The 21,768-nt window shown below is 35.7% G+C and overlaps 1 protein-coding gene across 1 annotated transcript; it reads left to right on the top strand.

Annotated features, from left to right (window-relative positions):
• The first annotated feature begins 8,015 nt into the window (after positions 1 to 8,015).
• Positions 8,016 to 10,073, top strand: LOC110890092 (arp2/3 complex-activating protein rickA-like). Its single transcript, XM_022137660.1, has 2 exons — positions 8,016 to 8,317; positions 9,764 to 10,073. Exons 1-2 carry the CDS (start codon positions 8,016 to 8,018, stop codon positions 10,071 to 10,073), a joined length of 612 nt encoding a protein of 203 aa, XP_021993352.1.
• The last annotated feature ends 11,695 nt before the right edge of the window (positions 10,074 to 21,768 follow it).

Consider the following 21,768-nt stretch of genomic DNA (forward strand, 5'->3'; position numbering starts at 1 on the left):
GCCAAAGCACGTTTCCTTAGTTCGAAAAGGACTTCGATTCACTTTGGAATAGTCTATGTTACGTTCCGTGACACTCCATATTTATTGATAAAATCTCTTTTTATGCTATCTCAATTATCATGTGATTTATATTTGAGCGTTATCTTCAATTCAAATTTGGGAACACGAAGCACGTTATTATCGCAATCCAAAACAATTAATAACTACTCTCTTTCGTGAACAAACTAAATTTATATTGCTTTCATTATTCTATGTGAAACATCATTCTATGTGTAATACTATGTTAAACTATGTGAAACTATTTGGTGATCCATGTGAGAAACTATGTGCTATGTGATGCATACATGAAGTCAATTTTCCTAAACAAAAACATTATGATTAAAAGTCTCATCCATTTCTTGTTTTGAATTTCTAGATGTCATCATCTCGTCAGTACTCTCACTCTCCCAGAAAATCCAAGTTCCTTTTTATCAGATGTACACTTTATTATCTTCGATCTTTTATGATGAAACTCTTCCTTGTCAATTTTGAACCATTTTTTTAGGATTTCACTTTTGCGCATACATCATACGATTATACATCATTAGCATGCATAATTTCACTTAATTTTAATTACACTTTCGTAACAACGAGTGAAGACATATCATCGAGATAGGAGTGATTTCCTTACCTTGACGATTAACTTCGCTTCTTTTCTCATCTTACAACGACCTCACCAACGGATTTGGGGTGATTCCCTTACCTAGGGGATCGTTACCAATACTTTCTTTAATAGATTATATTGCGTAAACACGATCATGTTTATACCTAAATCATTTATCATGTATTTCAAAATGCTTCATTTATTTAGACGTATCTCCTATTCTATAATCTATTTTCACATCGCTCGCATCACTATACTAAAGAATTCTAAATTTCCAATTGAGAATCAAACCAACTTTTCATACAGAATATTACAAATATTATCCGATCAGTTATCAAAACTCTTTTCAAGATCAACAAAAACATTTTATTAAGGACACCTTTCACGATCACCAGGTTCATATACCAAAATTCCTTTTCCTAAGGTTAAACCTTTTCACTAGAATCTGTAAACTTCGATGTTAGTAATACAAAAAAAAAAAAACTTCTTAAAACGATGCAAACTTTTTAATTCGAAGAACTTTTCAAAACCTCGCTTGATACGTTAATTAAATTCAAAACACGTGGGCAAGGAAACTTTATAAGGACGACAAATTTTCAGCTATGAAAATTTTTTTTTAAAAACCATAATAGCACTTCCATTCTTTTACAAAGTATCCTTTCGCATAATCAAAAGATGTTTTCCTTTATATTCTCTTTACAATTCACAAACTAGATTCTACATTCCTGACAACTCAATCTAATTTAACTTCACGTTTTGCACAAACAACTATATATGTATATCATTTTACACGTTTTAGTCAATATCTCACAACAATCTCACGCGTGTCACTCGTTCTCTTTTTCCTTTCATATTCAAAACTTTAAACCTTTTATGCGCATAAACTCATGTATTTTAATTTTATATTATAAACAAAATCATTAATCCCTACGTCCATACTTATACATTTTATGCTTTCACCTATGTTCACACTTACGCATTTATGTTATACTCACGATTCAAAACTCATACGTTTTACGTTTATACACACACTCACAATTATACATTTACGTGATACTTAAATTCATATTCATACACCTTCGTTTTACTTATAATCATATACACATTCATACGTATGCAATTTGCGTATACGCTTATACCGCTATGTTTATACTTGTATTTATATTCAGACACATTCTCACGTCTGTTATGATCCTCGTATTTATATACTCATAACTACCACGACACGTTTCGTGTCTATACTTTGACTCATATTTACACACGTACTCCCCACAATACGTTCGTATGCTTACACTTGTACTCATATTTATACTCATAGTCGCAACAACATACTTGTACTTGTACTTATACGATCACGTTTACACTCACATATATATATATATATATATATATATATATATATATATATATATATATATATATATATATATATATATATATATATATATATACTCATACATTCCATTCGTACTTAAACATTCATGTTTTACACTTAATTTTCACATTTACAACCATACTCATGCATCTTATGTTTATACTCATATTTATACTCGTATTCACACTCGTACTTGTGTTCATACTCTCATTTATACGATTTATGTTATACTCGTACTTTTGTTGTACTCTCATTTATACGAATTTTGTCCATACTCACGTCATTCGTTTGTGCTCAAATTGTGCTCACATTTATGCTCATTTTAATACACGTTATGCTTATACTTTTGCTCACACTCCTGGCATGCGTTTTATGTTTATGCTCACGTGCGTGTTCAAATTTAAACTTATACTATGCTCATGCTTTTTACTCAAAATTTATACATTCGCACATGTACACGGGCGAAACCCGAAGGATTCGTTTACGTTAGTCTTATACTATTTGGAACGCGAACATGCTTACATGTTACATTTTTATACGCACCCAATCTTATTTTCAAAATTTATGTATACCTTGATTCATACGCAAGTTAGTACAAGCTATGCGGATCATGCGACGATTGGTATAATCGCGGGTGCACACGGGATTATAGTAATAAGCGCATGAGAACCATAGAGTGTACTACTGTGTATGGTAAGACATGGAACGTAACATGACACGAATAACGAAACGGACGTAACATGGTCAAAACATGGTGGATACACCGCTGGTACATCCTATATATAAGTGTTTTCACCACGTTACCAAACTTTCGTGAAACGTGCCATGAGAAATTCAGTGTTTTGCACACCTTTTTGGACCTAATGCAAACTTTAAACAACTTACAAACGCATTATGTCCGATTATCCAAGACGAAACTCCATTCTTACTACGCAACTTTTGTATATCCAATACTTATGCCATTCTTATACTTGCATCCACTTAGAGTCAATCGTTCACTTCCATACTCCCACTATTCTCTATTATTCCATGTCTTTGATATGACTCCCATTCACAATCAAGTTTCATCTATTCTCTCTGTGGATTCCTTGGATGCCATCTTTTCAACAGTCTTCCTCTTAGATTTCGAGGACGAAATCTCCTAAAGTAGGGGAGACTGTAACATTTCGTATTTTCAAACTTTCCATTTTTGGAAAGTCTACTTGTACTTTCTACTTTTGTAAGTTGTACCTTTGTTGTACTTGATTCAAATTCCAAAATTGTACTCGAGACTTGAAATCATAATGAAATTGCATGATTTTATCCATATTTTGTGTTTGAATACTACGAATCATTGAAACTATGAAACTATGTTAAACACGTTGAAACTATGTTAAACACGTTGAAACTATGTTAAACACGTAAAAACAGAGGAATTCCATCTTAATTTCGACTCTTTAATTCATCGTTGCCAAGAGATTACCCTAAACCGTACAAAAATTGGGAATTTATACGCTAATTCGGTAAAAATATTGAAGTTTGGGTTAAATTTGATTTTTATATTATTTTATTAATATTTTAGATAAATAAAATAACAATTTAAATTAAATAAATAATTATTTTCTAAATTTTATTGATTTTTAAGCAATTCCGTTAACGAATCTAACCCCGTTAGTGAAAACCAGGTTAAATCAGCCTAACCTGGTTAGTTTTATTAAAGGGCAGCACTAACTGAGTTAGAAAACTCAGTTAGTGGCTAACCCAGTTAGTTAAAACTAACTATAAAAAAAATGGGGTTTTATGCGTTGGACCGGATTCGAACCGGCGACCTCCCAGTTCACGAACGCGCGCCTTAACCAACTGAGCTGTCCTCGTTATTATTATGAATTCAGAACCGCATTATATTTAACTTGTAATAAATGTCGAATTTAAATAAGTAACCGTCCCAGGACTGTTCATCTTCTCCGGCCATTCATTTGTTTACCGGACATCTCGACCAATCATATTCGTAACGTATGTCCGACAACCGGCATCCTATATATATACGACCTCACTTTCTGAATTGGCCCTTTCATTTGATCGAACCGAAACCGTAACCCGAAACCAAAAACCAATCACCCGAACCATTCACCCTTCGTTCGAACTCGCCGGGATCCTCCGACCACCGCCTCGCCGCCGGAGCCACCTTCGCCGTCGACCACCACTTCGCCGCCGGTACCCCTTCGCCGTCCGGTAACCATTCCCGCTTTCTCTTTTTTTTTTTAATATATATATTCAGCTTTTTTTTTTTTTATGTTATTATTATTATTATTTCTATTATTATTATTAGTATTATTATTATTATCCTTATTATTAATATTATTAGTATTAGATATTATTACTGAATCGGAATTTATAAAATCAGATATATTTATTTAGAGAACAAATATATTTAAACAGAATTATTCATTTTAAATCTGAAATATTATTTTGAAATCAGATTTATATTTTAAAATCAGAAAATATGATTTTCAGAAATTATATTTTTATCAGAATTTAAATAGTTATCTAAATCGGAATTTTTTTTACTATTTTCTGATTTATTTATTTAAATCAGAAATTTATAGTAAATCAGATTTATTCATATTAATCTAATATATTAAAACTATATATTTACTAAAATAATTCAGAATGATTATTATAAAATTCGATTTATTTATAAAAATCAGATTTATTATATTCAGAATTTATAATTATTATTTCAGAATTTTTATTGCTGATTTATTTAAACCAGAAATTATTATTATATATATATTTCAGAATTATTATTAAATTAAATCAGATTTATTGGTTTAATTTATTTAAATCAGAATTTTTATTTCTGTTTTCATTTAATTTCAGAATTTACATTTTATTTTAAATCAGAATTTTATTATTTCAGAATATTATATTTCAGAATTTTTATGTATTAAAATCAGAATTTTATTTCTATTATTTATAATCAGAATATTTGTATATATATTCAGGATTATTATTAATTAAATCAGAATTATTATTTTTGTTATTTATATAAATCAGAATTTCTATTTAAAAATCAGAATTATTTATAATCAGAATTGTTGTTATTATCTATATATTAAATCAGAATTTTTATATTTATAAAAACAGAATTTATATTGCATTTATTTATTAATTCCAGAAATTATTATTTAAATTTTTCAGATTTATTATCTTATTTTATATAACTAGAATTTTATAAATAAGTTTATTATTTATAGAATTGTTAATGTTAAATTATTTATTTTAGATTGTTAATCTAAAATAATTATATACATATTTAAATTTTTATTTATTTAATCCAACATTTTGGAAATTCTATTTGTGATGTTTTGGTAAGATTAGTATTTATTTTACCTATTTAATTGTCATATTATAATTCCCAAAATTCCCAATATTTAACAAAATCCTTCCAACTTAATAGGGTAATTCTCTTGAGCACATCCTCTTGGGAAAATCTATTATTCTTATCTTATTCTAAGAATACGCAACGCACTCTAAGGTGAGTATACTTGACCCATTTTCTTTTCACACTTTTGGGTGTAGTATGCATTTCCTTATCAAAAACACAATGATAAACACTTTCATTGCACAATCTATCCATACTATTGTGAAACTACTTGATCATTGATTATCTATGTTGTGCTGATGTTAACATCTATGGCTATATGTTCATTAACTTTGCAAGCCTCCCCTATCAATGGCAGCGCTGTAGGTTGTAACGCCCCTCCCGTATATACGGGTATTGTTAGGTTTAATCTATTAACTCTATTACCACCCTTTCGAGGGTTAGGCTATGTTAATTGCGTAACTATGGTTTGGACATGTGGATTTCATCGTTACGAGTATGACAGTTAATTGAATATCAGTTGTTCACATGGATTAGATTTGATAAACTATTTAACTCTATTATGCTATATTCAAACCTGTATACTCGCCAGCAATTATTTGTTGATTGTATTTTAAATGCATACTGCAGGCTGAGGATTCAAGAAAACAAGAAAAGGCTAGGATGGCTTAGAAACCCATCAACTATTTAAATTTACAATCTATGTTATGTACTTTTTCATTTCCATGTATTGTATGAAACTTATGAATATCAATGAAATAAACTTTAATTATTGTCACAACTAGTGTTATGATGTCTTTGAACAGTTTGTACGTCTCATCTCGATGTTTCCGCCATCGGTTGGGGTGTGACAACATCCTACTAATGTATTAACATATTTTAAGCATAATAACATATGAGACTTGTATATAGTTCATTTGGTTACCCGTTAAGCAATTATGTGTTCGGTTCGGTTTATGTAGCTAGTTTACATAAATTAGCCGAAATGGGTTTAACCTTATCACTAAATCTTCAAAATCCAGAATGTGTTTAGTTTACCCATATTATACACGTATCCAAACTTGTCAGGTCTAAACCACATTCTATTCCGGTCTCCGCTTAATCTAGCGTTTCAAACCGTTAGTATCCTAATAGGTTAATAAACCTTCCATATATATTGAATAACTTCGAAAGAAGGTATTTACATAAGGCTTTAGGAAATATACGGCTGAGTTACATCCTTTCACATCTAGCTCAGGTAAATAATTTTAACTTATTTTCCGTTATACGGGCTTGGGATACGGTATTATAATAATACCGCTTGGTCGGGTATGAAATCATTTAATCGGATTGTGATTAATAAATTTGCATAACCCGTTTTAATCTGTTTTGTTTGATAACATAAACATTGGGGGTTAATACGACCGTGTCCTGGATATCCTTGGCTCATTTCATTTGTAAATGACCACGACCTATGCACGAGGTGTAGGCATACACCTGACAGATGCAATGCTAAATAACCTACATGTTGGGGATAACTCCTTTATGGGTTTTATAGTGGTGAGTCGGTTAATCATGTCCGGCTTCCAAACCGGCCCCATATGTATGGCAAACATGTAAAACGGTATACAAGATTATCTTAAATAATTGTCCCAAGTTATAAATGGTTTGTGCCTTGTGCGCCTAAATCAATTTTCATAAACTCTTTTCAAATGAGTCGGTTAATTGTATTTACCAGTGAAAACTGACGTATTTTCCAAAGACTAAGTGACAGGTACCTCTCGAAATTAGGCTGGAGCTACTTGGTGTTAAATAAGAGGATCTTGTAAATCCTTAGATGCCTGAAGTCTGTTATTTCAATTTTCTTGTATTTTGTTTTATGATCCACCTATGGATCTCTATTACAACCAGTCTGTATATTCTTTTATTTGGACACTCGGACACTATGGTTTGTAATAGTTAATATCTACCAAGACTTCCGTTGTGCTATTATATTGTGTATATTAACTATGATGATATCAACTACGTCACGATACTCCCCACCGGGTCCACCGGTAATATGTGGAAATATCAGGGTGTGACAGGTTAGTATCAGAGCCAACATTGATTGAATTAAACACTAACCTTTTGTGTTTAATCTCAATGACACAATAGCACATTCCTTAAACTTCCGAGTGTAGGCAAATGACCAAGGATTTATTCTTAACTTTCCTTTTGTCGTTTATATTTTGTTTCATTGTTTTGACAGGTCTTATATAATGCCGCTGCGCGTTCGAGGAAAAGGAAAAGGTCCTATGAGGGGAGGACCATCTAGCAATGTTGGACCCTCACACAGGCGCCCACCATCAGCGTCTTCTACTAGCTCCGATTCGCGAGACAATTGGAGACACTCATTCAAGCCTGCGAGACACTCGGTCTCGTTAAGTTCTTTACCATCTTTTCACCCTTCCTTTGGGCCGCCTATTCAAGACGAGCCCCAACATTCTCACCATTCCCAACATTCTCATCATTCATATCATTCTCTAGACTCCCATTCATTTCACCATTCTGATTCACACCAAACTTATTCCCCGGGTCAATTTAACCCAAATGACTATATCAATGAACCACTTGGTTATAATCCCCTAGGACCCGAGGACCACTTCTCCCAAGATATGGAGATGGACGATGATCCTGATCCAATGCCACCAACCGGGACGCCAACACATCCCATCAGTATCTCCAGCGGTTCTCCTTATGAAGGATCGCCATATCAAGGCCCCGATTCATGGGCCAAAAGGTGTAACACGTACCAATGGGAATTTACCCCTTCTTTTCATAACTCTCCTCCACAACCTCCATTGGAGGAACCGTATCTTCAAGCGGTTACTCCACCGCCTTTGCCCATTGAGGAACCACCTCAACAACCACCACAACCACCTCCTGAGCCACCAAGGCGAAGGAGAAATGCATGGATGTCCGTGTGAGGGGAACCAAGATTCAGTTCCCTACAAGCTTCAAGCACATACCCTCCAATCCCCGAAGATCCACAAATGGGTGGACCTTCTCATGCGATGCCGTAAGATGATCCCCCGCCAGTTACTTTTGCACCACTGCCACCGCCAGTGGGTTATGAAAACCCAATACCAACTTACCCAGCTTCATCTGGGTATAACCCGTTTGAATATCCAACTCCTACGGATTATGGATATCAAGCCCCTGCCCAAGATCCATATCTTGAGGCAGCTCAATTTAATGCACTTTATCCCTTACCATTTCCTCCAGTATACCCAACTGGGTATCCTGTGCATCGGTATCAATACCCTCCTTACCAGCAGCAACCTCCACCTCCACAAATTCAAACACAGCAAATCCTATAGAGGTTGGACCAGGTTGAAAAAAAAGGCAGAGGAACGCGATAAAAAGCATAACAAATTTCTTAAAGGTCTAGCGAACTTCACAAAAGTCAAAAAGAAGTAGAAGTTTGTTTTATTTTATTTTATTTTATTTTGTAATTTCAATCAAGTCCCTGCGTGGACATTTCTTTTCTGTACTTAGTCCCTGCGTGGACTTATTTCTTTTCTGTAGTCCCTGCGTGGACAGTTTGTTTATTTCAAGACCCGTTTAGGGAATTTCTTGTAATCGCTTAGTATTTTAATGAAATTTCTTTTGGAAATTTTTATATGTGTACTTTATTACATCCTCTTGAAAATATCATTTCAATTTTAAATTGATCTGCCAAAGAAAATTCCAAAAGATATTCTTAAAGGTATAACCTAGCCAAATATTAATGGCTATGATGGTATAACCCTGTTAAGACAATGATTCTTTGTTAACATCTGAAAATATGTTAACATTCCTAGCAGTGTGACTTGAGAGACTACACTAGCTTCCAAAAGTACTTGGATTTTTCCAAGCCACCCTTATGGCCTATATGATCAATGTGAATCATGGCTATTAACATCAAGAATGATGTCTTAAAAGAACATCCGTTGAAATGTTATGCCTTCGGGCTAATGAGTGATTCTGACAAAGATTGTTATATTTTATAACTTCTTGTCCAAAAAGGCGATGAACTATGTTCGACCCTTGAAATCACCGATCCAAGAGATCACTAATAATATTTGATTTGTCCTAGTGACAAGGATTTTGTGCCATCTAAATGTCCTTCGAGACGAGCCTTTTGTGCTATATGAAAATGTCTTTAAGACATAGACAGTTGTGACTTATGTCCCCTGTCTGATAAATGTAAAGGATTATATCCTACTTGATTGCCAATAATGGTCGTTTGTAGCCTAGGCAAATCATAATCAAATAGATTTTGACTCATGGTCTATATGGTTTATTAAATACCATGACCATTTAATCATTAAATATGATGATTCACTATATAATCTAAATAAATCATTATTGTTTGATTTAGTGTTCAAATCGTGGCTGGCTCCGACGAAGTTAACAGTCATCCGGTAGAAGGAAACAATAATGATACCAGGATAAATGTTACTGGTGCTGAATTACAAGCAATGATTGACACAACAGTTGCTCAAGCTGTGGACAAAATGTTCAAGGAACCGAGTAATGTTCGGTCTAAAACTCATACAAAGCCCCTATCGCATTCGCATACATCGAAAAAGGATAACTCTCGACACTTATCCAATCAAAAGAGTGAACCTCAGAGGAAAATTGTTGTCAATCAGGCTCCTAAGTACAACAAAGGTTGTACTTACAAATAATTCGTCTCGTGTAAACCAAGAGATTTCAAGGGAGAAAAGGGAGCCATTGACTGTATGAAGTGGTTGGATGAAGTGGAAACTCTTATTGATATCAGTGGGTGTGCAAAGGAGGACATCGTTAAATTTGTGTCTCAGTCCTTCAAAGGTGACGCCTTAACTTGGTGGAAAGCTTTGGTACAGTCCACAGGAAAGGTTCCTCTGTATAACCTTTCTTGGAATCAATTTGTTGATCTTATGAAGGACACTTATTGTCCTCAGCATGAAGTAGAAAGGGTAGAGACTAACTTCCTCACATTGGTGATGAAGGATTTGGATTGCAGGTCTTATGTGACCAGTTTTAACTCAATGTCGAGACTTGTGCCGTATTTGGTCACCCCAGAACCCAAACGCATTGCACGTTTTATAGGTGGATTAGCCCTTGAGATTAAGGGAAATGTCAAGGCTTCTAAGCCTGCTACTTATAGATCTGCTGTAGATCTATCTTTGTCACTTACTCTCGATGTTGTAAGGAGTAAGTCAAAGAAAACCACTAAGGAGGGGAAAAGAAAACGGGAGGATGACCAGTCCCACCATTCGAACAAAAAGAAGAAAGGAAACTCTAGTTTCAAGAAAGGGCGGTCAGGTAACAAGCCCAGGTGTAAAACTTGTGACAAGAGGCACTTTGGAAAGTGCAATCAGGATCCACAAGCCAAGCCTTGTGAAATTTGCAAAAAGAAAGGGCACAAAACTGTAGAGTGCCGAAACATGAAGGATGCAACCTGATATGGTTGCAATGAAAAAGGGCACATCAAAACAAATTGCCCTAAAAATGCAAAGAAGCCTGATGAGGCAAAGAAAACCAATGCAAGGGTTTTTCAGATGAATGCAAGGGAGGCGGTGAATGATGACAATGTCATAATAGTTACCTTCCTCATTAATGATATTTATGCTAGAGTTTTATTTGATTCAGGTGCTGATAAATCATTTGTAGACCATAAGTTTAGTAAGTTACTGAATCTGCCTATTAAAACTCTAGACATAAAATATGAGGTAGAGCTCACAGATGGTACCTTAGAAACCGCTTCAACTCTTCTTGATGGATGCTTTATATCCATTAAGAATCATTCTATCCCGCTATCCCTTTTGCCAATGAAATTGGCTGGATGATATAGTTTTTGGAATGGATTGGTTATCGCATAACCAAGCCCAGATTGCCTGTGATAAGAAACTAGTTAACATCAAAACCCCATCTGGTGAATTGGTCACTATTCATGGAGATACACATTATGGTTTACCCGATAATGTGTCTATACTTAAAGCATCGAAGTGTTTGAAGAACGGAAGTTATCTACATGGCACAGGTGATCGTGAATGACCCGAAACCCAAGATTGGAGATATCCCAATCATTTATGAATACCCTGATGTCTTTCCTGATGAACTACCTGGATTACCTCCTGAGAGGCAAGTCGAATTCAGGATAGACATTCTGCCAGGATCAGCACCAATTGCACGAGCTCCTTACCGTCTAGCGCCTACAGAAATGAAAGAACTAAGGACTCAATTGGACGACTTATTGGAAATGGGTTTCATACAACCTAGCTCTTCGCCTTGGGGAGCTCCTATATTGTTTGTGAAAAAGAAGGATGGTTCAATGCGTCTATGCATTGATTACCGTGAGCTAAACAAGGTAACGATCAAGAATCATTATCCATTACCCAGGATCGACGACTTATTCGACCTACTTCAAGGGGCAAGCTTCTTCTCGAAGATCGATTTGAGATCTGGGTATCATCAACTCAAGGTTAGAACAGAAGATGTACCTAAGACAGCGTTTAGAACTAGGTATGGACACTACGAGTTTTTGGTAATGCCTTTCGGGCTCACTAATGCACCTGCAGCATTCATGGATCTCATGAATCGAGTCTGCAAGCCATACTTAGACAAGTTTGTCATTGTCTTTATAGACGACTGTTGGTGCATATTTGTGACAACAGCTTAGATTTGGTCTTTGGATATCTTGTAATTAGTTTAACGATAAACAGTTAGCGGGTTTAGCATTGTATTAGTGAGATTATAGAATTTGGGCTAAACTAAACCCAGATTGGGTGATGGGGGGCGAATTGGGCCTGTCCAATTCGCAGCCCAAGAGTGTTTAACCTAGCCCACTTGTAAACCTTGTGTTATATAAACAAGGTTAGACATTAGGGTTCAGGTTAATCAGTTAATCAGCCAGAACAGAATTTTGAGAGACAAAATTTCGTGAGAGTGAGAGCTTGGACGAAATTGAGTGATTGGTTAGGGTTTTGATTGATTGTAATCAGTATTGATAGATAATCAATAAAAACCCGGTTTGATTGAATTGCTGTTTCTGTTCAACTACTTGTTTTCTGCTTATTCTGATCAAGAGGATTCCGCACTCTTGATTGGAAAGACGATTCTGTGAAGATCCATATGACTCAAGGGGACTTACAATTGGTATCAGAGCATTAGGCTCTTGAAGAAGCTCGGTTCAGAATTGTTGCTGCAGAAAAGGGTTGATTTTCGGGTTGTTTTGGGAATTTTCAAAAATTTTAAGTTTTTAAGACCTAGGGTTTCGAAATTTTAGAGTCTGATTTTCGAAAATTTTGGTGTGTTTGATTTGTCTAAGTATTTAATTTTGCTGTGTTAGTGTTTTTGGTTGCAGGTTTGGTTGATTCTTGAAGAATTTTGGCTGAAAAACTTGAAGATTCGAAGATTTGTTCTTCGTGTTCTTCATACAGTTCTTCGTTGTTTCTTGAAAATTACTAATAGTTTGCTATTTTGATTCTGCAGGAAATTGTTAGGAAATCAGAATAAAATCTTTTCAAACTTTGGAAAGATTTGGTTCTAGCAAATTTGCTGAATTCGGATAAATACTCTAACAGACCAGCGAATTTGTGACCTAGCAACTCGGTGACCGGTGAAATTAAATCCAAAGGCGACTTTGGTAATCGTTATAATTGTCCTCAGCGACATTATTACGGTGATCGGCGAAATTAACAGTCGTCGTAATAGCGAATTTGATCAGGCTAGCGAAATTAACCAGCAAAATTAATCTGACCAGCGAAATTAAGATAGCATAATTAACCAGTGAATTTGATCAGCTAGGATATTTATTCCAGCGAATTTAAAAAACCAGCAAAATTATAATTCCTCTACCAGCAAAATTAGCGTGACACAGCGAAATTAAGTTGATTTGCCAGCATAATTAGCGTGACACAGTGAAATTAACTTGGTTTGCTAGCAAAATTAGCTAGAGGAATTAAAATCTAGCAAAATTAAAAAGGTGGAAGATTTTTTGGCAAGCGTAAGGAAAAATTCACGTTTTCGAAAATAGAAATCGGTTTTTGACATTATATATCATTGGATTCGTCTTTTCGAGACGATTCTAATGGTGTAATTTGGTAACCACTGTTTTCGGAAATATTTTGTACGGTTTTCTCAGTCTACAACGTTTAAAATGTCGAACATGACCAACTTGAATGCTCCTAAGATGATGAAGGTGGAGAATTATCTTACATGGAAGGACAACTTCAAATCCTTCATTGAATCTGAGGATGCACGAATGTGGATCTGTATTGAAGATGGGTACATAAACCCAGTACATGATTATGAGGGCAGACCACGTAGAACAGCCTATGTGAACATGAAAGAGGCTGATAAGAAAGTGTATGAAGCTGAAAAGAGAGCTTTAGCTGCAATAAAGACATCCTTACCTGATAGCATCAAGCATATCTTTAATAAGTACACGAATTCAAAGGATATGTGGGATGCATTACAAAGGCGATATAAGGGAAATGAGAGTGCTACTCAGGCATTCATGGCAGAAATAGTGCCAGTAGATGTGGCTGAAACTACTGTGAGTGATGCTGAATCTGAAGTGAATAATGCTGAGGCAAAAGTGGATGCTGAAGTAGAGAAGGAGAGTGAAGCTGAAAAGGTTGTTGCTGATGAAACTACAGAAGTTCATGAGGAAGAGGTAAAATCTAATTCTGTGTGTTTGAGGTGTCGTGAACTACAGGGTGAGGTTGACAGATTGTCTACACAAAATCAAAGTCTGGTAAGCGAAATGTCGAGCATAAAAGAGTCAAACTTTTTCGCTAAAAGAAACGAAACTTCATACTTGAAAAAGATAAAAGGGTATGAAAGTGAAATTGAAGCTTTAACATGCAAATTAAATGAAAAGCTTCAAGTCATAGACTTAACTCATGAAATGATGGCTGAGAAAACAAAAGAGATTTCTGATAAATGCAAAGAGTTGTCAGATGCACAACTCAAAATTGTTGAACTTGAACAGAAATTAAGTTAATTCAGAGATTCGTCTTTTGTTATGAAACACATGATGGGTGGGTTAAAGAAGAGTAATGACAAGACCACTGTGGGCTTCCAGGGCTTTAATGAAGTCCCACCTCCTCTTAGTCATGACTATTCTTTCCTCCCTGATGAAGATGAGCTAGCAGCCTATATGTCAACTGCACCAAGTAGTTTCGCATCTACATCAAGTCAAGGTGAAGGGTCTGAGAGTGATGATGCTAAGAAGAACAATAACAGGGAACATTTCAAAAAACACAATTCACCTCCTAAGAGCAAAAATCAAACTTTTGTTAAAAAGATTAATTTTGTTCAAGGTAGTGATATGAAAAATGAAACTGCTGTTATTGAAAAAGAATCAAATGTAGAGTTTGCAAAAAAATAAGAACATAGAAAAATCTGAACTTAAGCAAACTGAACAAAATTCTTCCAAGGCATCATCACCTTCTGATAAAGGATCTACCTCAGAGACTCCTGCTAAGAAGTCTTTGAAAAGGAGATCATGCTTCAGGTGTCACATAAAGGGACATGTAGCTAGCTGCTGTCCTAACAAATATAGTGAAGCACAAATGAGTGACAAACAGAGAGGGAAATTACCAGAGAAGAGTGGTAATAGTGAGGAGAAAGGTTCAAATTCTCCAAAGAAATCTGCTCCTAAGCAACCAGAAAATGTTGCTGTTGGTGTAGATAAGGCTAAAAATGGAACTCCACAAGTTCCACGTTTTCAAAGAAATCAACCAAGATCTCAGCCTAGATCTCCACCAGGCAGATATCAGAGACCTAGAAGCAGTTCACCTAGAATGAACAATTTTAATGGAAATACAAGTAATTTCAGGAGCCAAGGTCAATATCAAAATCGATACCAAAATAATGGTGGTCGAATTTTTTATAACAATCGCTTTAGAAATTACAACAATAATGCTTCTTGGAATCAAAATTCAAGGTTTCAAAATCAAAATTTCCAAAGGTCTAATAGTCCAAATGTATATAGGAACCCTCAGGACCAGAGACCTTATGGAAATCAAAACCAATTTCCATCAACAGGTCTAAGATCCAAGACTCCAGTTAGGAGTAATGGATATTGGATGGATGTTCCAGTAGTTGGTGAATTTGGACGACCCAAGACCATTAAGGTTTGGGTCCCCCAATCTAACTAATTTCTTAAGTTAGTGTGTGCAGGAGCTACTAAGGAGGATTATCAACTTATGTTGATAGTGGCTGCTTCAGGCACATGACGGGGGATGTGAGATTGTTGATATATATGTATATTAAATGATTTAAATTGAAGTTCAAAGTGCTGAGTCGACACAGAAGATAACATGGCAGATCTTTATACTAAAGCATTTGACAGGGCTCGCTTTGAACACTTCGTCGAACTCAACGGGATGAGGAATCCCGAATAACCGGTTTTTCATAAGAATTTTGTAAATAGTTTACTGTTTTTCTTAAAAATCAAAAATAAAAAAAAAATTGAAAAATCAAAAACATAAAAAAAATAAAAAATCAAAAATGAGTTATCACTGTGTGAAAAAGGAGAAATGATAATACATCAGCAAGTTAGACTGTCACACTAAAATTGAACCAAAATTGCTTAAGTATGATAGCAGCTTCATCATATGATGTACCAGTAGGCAAAAGCATGAAATAATCAACTTACCAATGTGATATAAACATAAATGAACTGAATATGAGTGGGGAACACATCAGTGGTGTATAGTTTAATGACCTTAAATCTTGCGTTGATAGATTGCCAAAATCTGAGGTTTTGGGTCTTTATACTGTTATTTCATCTGGGGATATCAGGGGTGTCCTTCTGCTGCCTCCAGATACATGCTGACCTAGACACACCCAGGATATCTTAAAAGAGCTAAAAATGCCAAAACCTTGAAAATGAAGAAGGTCTCATAGAGACTCATTCAAAAAAAAAAAAAAAATGCAAAGTGCATAATTCGTACCAAAAATGGTATCTGTCTTAGCCCTCGATAAGATATTTTGGTCTCTCTGCTGTACGGAAGTACTGATCTGTTCATCAATTATCTATCATTAAAAAATAAAACGGATGAATTCAGTATACTCACCTACTACGATGAATCTTTGTGCATACCTTGATCGCGGGGGTACATCCTGAAGTGGGACACACTAGTATATCAGTAATTAAAATTACCTTAACGTATCATACGGTAATGGTACTTGAAATTTTCATGCATTTTGTTTAAGTGGACAAACATACTGGTAATCGTCTTGAACTGTTTTTCACGATAAATTAAATTAAGAATTATCTAATTGAGTGAAACAGTTTGATTGTGCTGATATGATCTTCTTGCCAGTGATTCTCACAAAAATAGAGTGTTTATTGCTTTTGTATTTACTTGCTTTCAGAAAATATAAAAATCCAAAAATAGTGTCATTTTCTGTTTAAAAATTCTTAACGTACGGAAAACTGTTATTCTTGGAGGAATTGTTACTGATAGGGGGAGACGGTGTTAGAAAGTGAGTTCAAAATTTTTAAATCTTGCAGGTTCTTCTGTGTTGGACAAAAAGTTTTGCGTGTTGGTGATAAGTTGAAAAAGCTTAATCTGTGATACAGTTTAACTATCTCTTGGAAAATAATAATTTATTTAACTTTGTTGAAAAATTCTTATGTTTTCTCGAGATGTTTGTTTTATAGTATACAGATTGAAGCAGTTTGTTGCTGAGAAGTTGCTGTGAAGTGTGAAGATGAGAGTTTGATTGGATGCATGGTAGAACCTCCGTTCTATATTGCAGACAAAGTGAAGAGTTTGAAGATTGCTGTGCAAATGCTAAACTGGAGATTACTCAAGTGCTAAAGTGTTGAAGATTTGGTGATTGGATGCATCAGCTTAGGGGGAGTCTGTTGCTGACAGAAGCTATTGAAGCTGAAGCTATCCAAAGACCAAAGACAGTGCAAGATTACTTGAAGATTGCAAGAAGACTGAAGACAAAAGACTGAAGACAAAGTTTTATGAAGCTATTGTCAAGGGGGAGTTTGTTGGTGCATATTTGTGACAACGGCTTAGATTTGGTCTTTGGATATCTTGTAATTAGTTTAACGATAAACAGTTAGCAGGTTTAGCTTTGTATTAGTGAGATTATAGAGTTTGGGCTAAACTAAACCCAGATTGGGTGATGGGGGGCGAATTGGGCCTGTCCAATTCGCAGCCCAAGAGTGTTTAACCTAGCCCACTTGTAAACCTTGTGTTATATAAACAAGGTTAGACATTAGGGTTCAGGTTAATCAGTTAATCAGCCAGAACAGAATTTTGAGAGACAGAATTTCGTGAGAGTGAGAGCTTGGACGAAATTGAGTGATTGGTTAGGGTTTTGATTGATTGTAATCAGTATTGATAGATAATCAATAAAAACCCGGTTTGATTGAATTGCTGTTTCTGTTCAACTACTTGTTTTCTTCTTATTCTGATCAAGAGGATTCCGCACTCTTGATTGGAAAGACGATTCTGTGAAGATCCATACGACTCAAGGGGACTTACAACGACATACTTAATTATTCTCGTAGTCAAGCTGACCATGAGAAACACCTTCGGTGTATCTTAGGATTGCTACAAAAGGAGAAGTTGTATGCTAAATTCTCCAGTGCGAGTTCTGGCTTCGTGAAGTCCAATTTCTTGGACATGTTGTGAGCGAGTGTGGTATCTAAGTAGATCCCGCTAAAATAGAAGCAATTATGAACTGGGAAGCACCTAAGACACCTACAGAGATTCGCAGCTTTTTGGGATTAGCAGGTTATTATAGAAGATTCATTGAGAACTTCTCAAGGATAGTTGCACCATTGACTACTCTAACCCGCAAGAATGTAAAGTTTGATTGGGGTCCTAAACAATAGGAGTCTTTTGAGATTCTTAAGCAGAAATTGAGCAATGCTCCTGTATTGACGTTACCCGAAGGAATCAAAGAATTTGTCGTATACTGTGATGCTTCACACACCGGTATGAGTTGTGTGCTTATGCAGAAAGGCAAGGTGATTGCCTATGCATCATGACAACTAAAGGTGCATGAAAAGAATTACACCACCCACGATTTGGAGTTGGGTGCCGTTGTATTTGCACTTAAACTATGGAGACATTGCTTATATGGAACTAAATGCGTGATATATTCGGATCACAAAAGTCTCCAACACTTATTCAATCAAAAGGATCTTAATATGACACAACGCCGTTGGATGGAGACTCTAAATGATTATGATTGCGAAATTCGCTTCCGTCCTTGCAAAGCGAATGTAGTCGCTGATGCTCTAAGCCGAAAGGAAAGAGTCAAACCTATAAGGATTAATGCCAAGAGCATTGAACTTAAGAACAACTTGAATGAAAGGCTGTTAGCTGCTCAAAAGGAAGCTACATTAGAAACTAACTTTCCAAGTGAAAAGTTAGGTGTAACAGCTGATCAGTTGTTACCTGGAAAGGATGGAAACCTCAGATTGAATGGTAGGATCTGGGTTCCTATCCATGGAGGACTTAGAGATGTAATCCTCCAGGAGGCTCATAACTCCAAATACTCAGTTCACCCTAGAGGTGATAAAATGTATCAAGATTTGAAAGCCAATTATTGGTGGATAGGTTTGAAGAAACCTATAGCCACACATGTAGCTAAATGTCTGACATACGCTCAGATTAAAGCTGAACATCAAAAGCCGTCAGGTTTACTACAACAACCAGAACTTCCCACGTGGAAGTGGGAGATGGTAACTATGGATTTTATAACCAAGTTGCCAAAAACAAAGCATGGAAATGATACAATATGGGTCATAGTTGACAGACTGACTAAGTCAGCACATTTCTTACCCATCAAGGAGACTCATGACTCTGACAAGCTAGCTTAATTATATGTGGATAAGATTGTATCTCTCCACGGAGTTCCAGTATCTATTATATCCGATAGAGATACTAGATACACCTCTCATTTTTGGAAAAGCTTCCAACAATCATTAGGCACTCGTTTGAATTTTAGTACTGCTTAGCATCCCCAAACGAATGGACAAAGTGAGCGTACAATTCAAACCTTGGAATACATGCTTCGTGCATGTGTTATTGATTTGGGTGGTAGCTGGGATGACTACCTACCTTTGATTGAATTCTCCTATAATAATAGTTACCATACTAGTATTCAGGTTGCACCTTTTGAGGCATTGTATGGAAGGAAATGCAGAACGCCTGTTTGTTGGGCGGAAGTAGGAGAAGCTCAGTTATCAGGACCTGATATAGTCCTTGAAACAACGGACAAGATTTTCCAACTTCGTGATCGCCTAAAGGCTGCCAGGGATATGCAGAAAAGTTATGCTGATAAAAGGCGAAAACCTCTAAAGTTTGAGGTAGGCGACAAAGTCTTACTAAAAGTATCACCCTGGAAAGGTGTGATGCGTTTTGGTAAGAAGGGCAAATTAAGCCCGAGGTATATTGGACCATTCGAGATCATTGAATGTGTCGGCAGTGTAGCTTATAAACTAAACTTGCCTGAGGAGCTTAGTGGAATTCACAATGTGTTCCACATCTATAACTTAAAGAAATGTCTAGCTGATGAATCATTAGCAATTTCTCATAAAGATGTACAGATTGATGAAAGCCTGAGGTTTGTTGAAAGACCTATATCGATCGAAGATCGACAGGTTAAAAAGCTCCGAATGAAGCACGTACCTATTGTGAAGGTTAAATGGGAAGCCCGTAGAGGCCCTCGGTATACGTAGGAGGTTGAGTCCACTATGCGACAGAAGTACCCTCACTTGTTTCAGTAAATCTCGGGGTCGAGATTTCTTTTAAGAGAGTGAGGATGTAACACCACGTAAAAACGTGTCCAGTTATGTAAACACACGTGTCCTAAACTCTAAATATATAAAAGTTTGAGTTTGAAGGACTAAATTTGACAAACGATAAAAATATGTATCCGAAGGGATTAAAAGTGTCAACATGCCAAACTTGTGCCTCTGGATGACCACACTCGAAGAATATATTCTTAAACGAGTAATTATTTGGATATAAGAAGCCGTTTGTGAAAATAATCGAAAGATTATAAACTACAGGGGTTAAACTTGTCAACATGTTAATTCTTACCTCTGAGTGACCTTTTAACGAACCCGGGGCTTCGTAATGTTCAAATATACTCTCAAGAATAAGTGATATCAGTTTCACGTGGTTTTGAGATCGTTATGCAAGTTCCCAAGAACTAGGGTTAAAAGCGTCAATGTTAAAAAACTTATGATTTCGGTGATCGTTTAACAAAACCGGGCCTAACGGAGTTTGGTTACACTCCCGTGATCCTCCATGAACTAACTACAAGGGCCTTTTGTGCCTAAAATGAAGTTAAATTAAGTTATAAGGATCCAGGGACTAAAACTGTCAAACATGAAACAATTTTAACCTGAAGACAAGGTTGTCGCGGGGCGCGTAGACCCTCCTTAAGTCCTACGTGGCCCGCGAAAGACTGCCAGTTCAGAAAAAACAAGACAGCTGCTTGTTGCAGCCTGTTACACCGCCTTACACACCTGAATTTCGAAACTTGGAGCTTGTTGATGGTTTTAATTTACCACTAGGACACCTGGGACGATCCTAAACATCCCCATAACACCTGTTATGATCTTGATTCATGGTCTTCAAGTATAAATAGACCCTCATATGAACCATTTCACTTGCACACTTCAAACTATTACTTTCCTCTCAATATCTGGTGGTTCCTGATAAAAAAGGGAGCTCATTCTTGTAGAAAAGATTGCTAGGACCCTGTGTAAGTGTCTTAGCCCCCTCTTTAGTTCAGTTTTCTTAATTAAAAACCGAAAAGTCAAAGTTACGTAAATTAGCTTTAACTCTCGGTTTAAACTCAAATGGTTTAGCCATTGTTCGAGATGAATATTTGTATGTGACCATAATTAGGTAGGTGTTAATCCCTTAAAAGGGCACCTCCTAATTATTTCGTTTACATAGTTAATTGTCGGGTCAAACCATTTAGTTAAAAAGTCAAACTGGACAGAATTGTAAATAATAATTAAAACTAATAATACAGATGTTATAAATTATATTTTATCACTCTAATAACTTAGTAATTATTATTAGAACATGTTTAGGCATGTTCAACCCGACAATTCTGAGTTTAGGGTCGGTTCGCAACCGAAAGTCGTAAAAGCTTGACTTTTGCTTTAACTTTCAGTTCTGACCCGATTAAGCTTAATTCTTCTATGTTTTAAGCTTCCATTAGGACCACATTATATTGTAGTATAACCCTCTGAGGATATATTACCTGGTCATTAGTATTCTGAATTATATGCTAGTTTTCGTTATTATACTTATAAATGCCCGTTATGCCCTTATGTTATAAAAACGAGATTTTTGAAAATGTGAGAGGACAAAAAGCTTTATTACTGAT

The sequence above is a fragment of the Helianthus annuus genome, chromosome 2 (assembly GCF_002127325.2).
Source record: "Helianthus annuus cultivar XRQ/B chromosome 2, HanXRQr2.0-SUNRISE, whole genome shotgun sequence".
Taxonomy (NCBI): Eukaryota; Viridiplantae; Streptophyta; class Magnoliopsida; order Asterales; family Asteraceae; genus Helianthus; species Helianthus annuus.

Coding starts and splice junctions, on each gene's coding strand:
- LOC110890092 (XM_022137660.1), top strand. CDS start 8,016: ATGGAGATGGACGATGATCCTGATCCAATGCCACCAACCGGGACGCCA. Junction 8,318..9,763: donor CGAAGGAGAAATGCATGGAT/GTCCGTGTGAGG, acceptor TGTTTGATTTAG/TGTTCAAATCGTGGCTGGCT.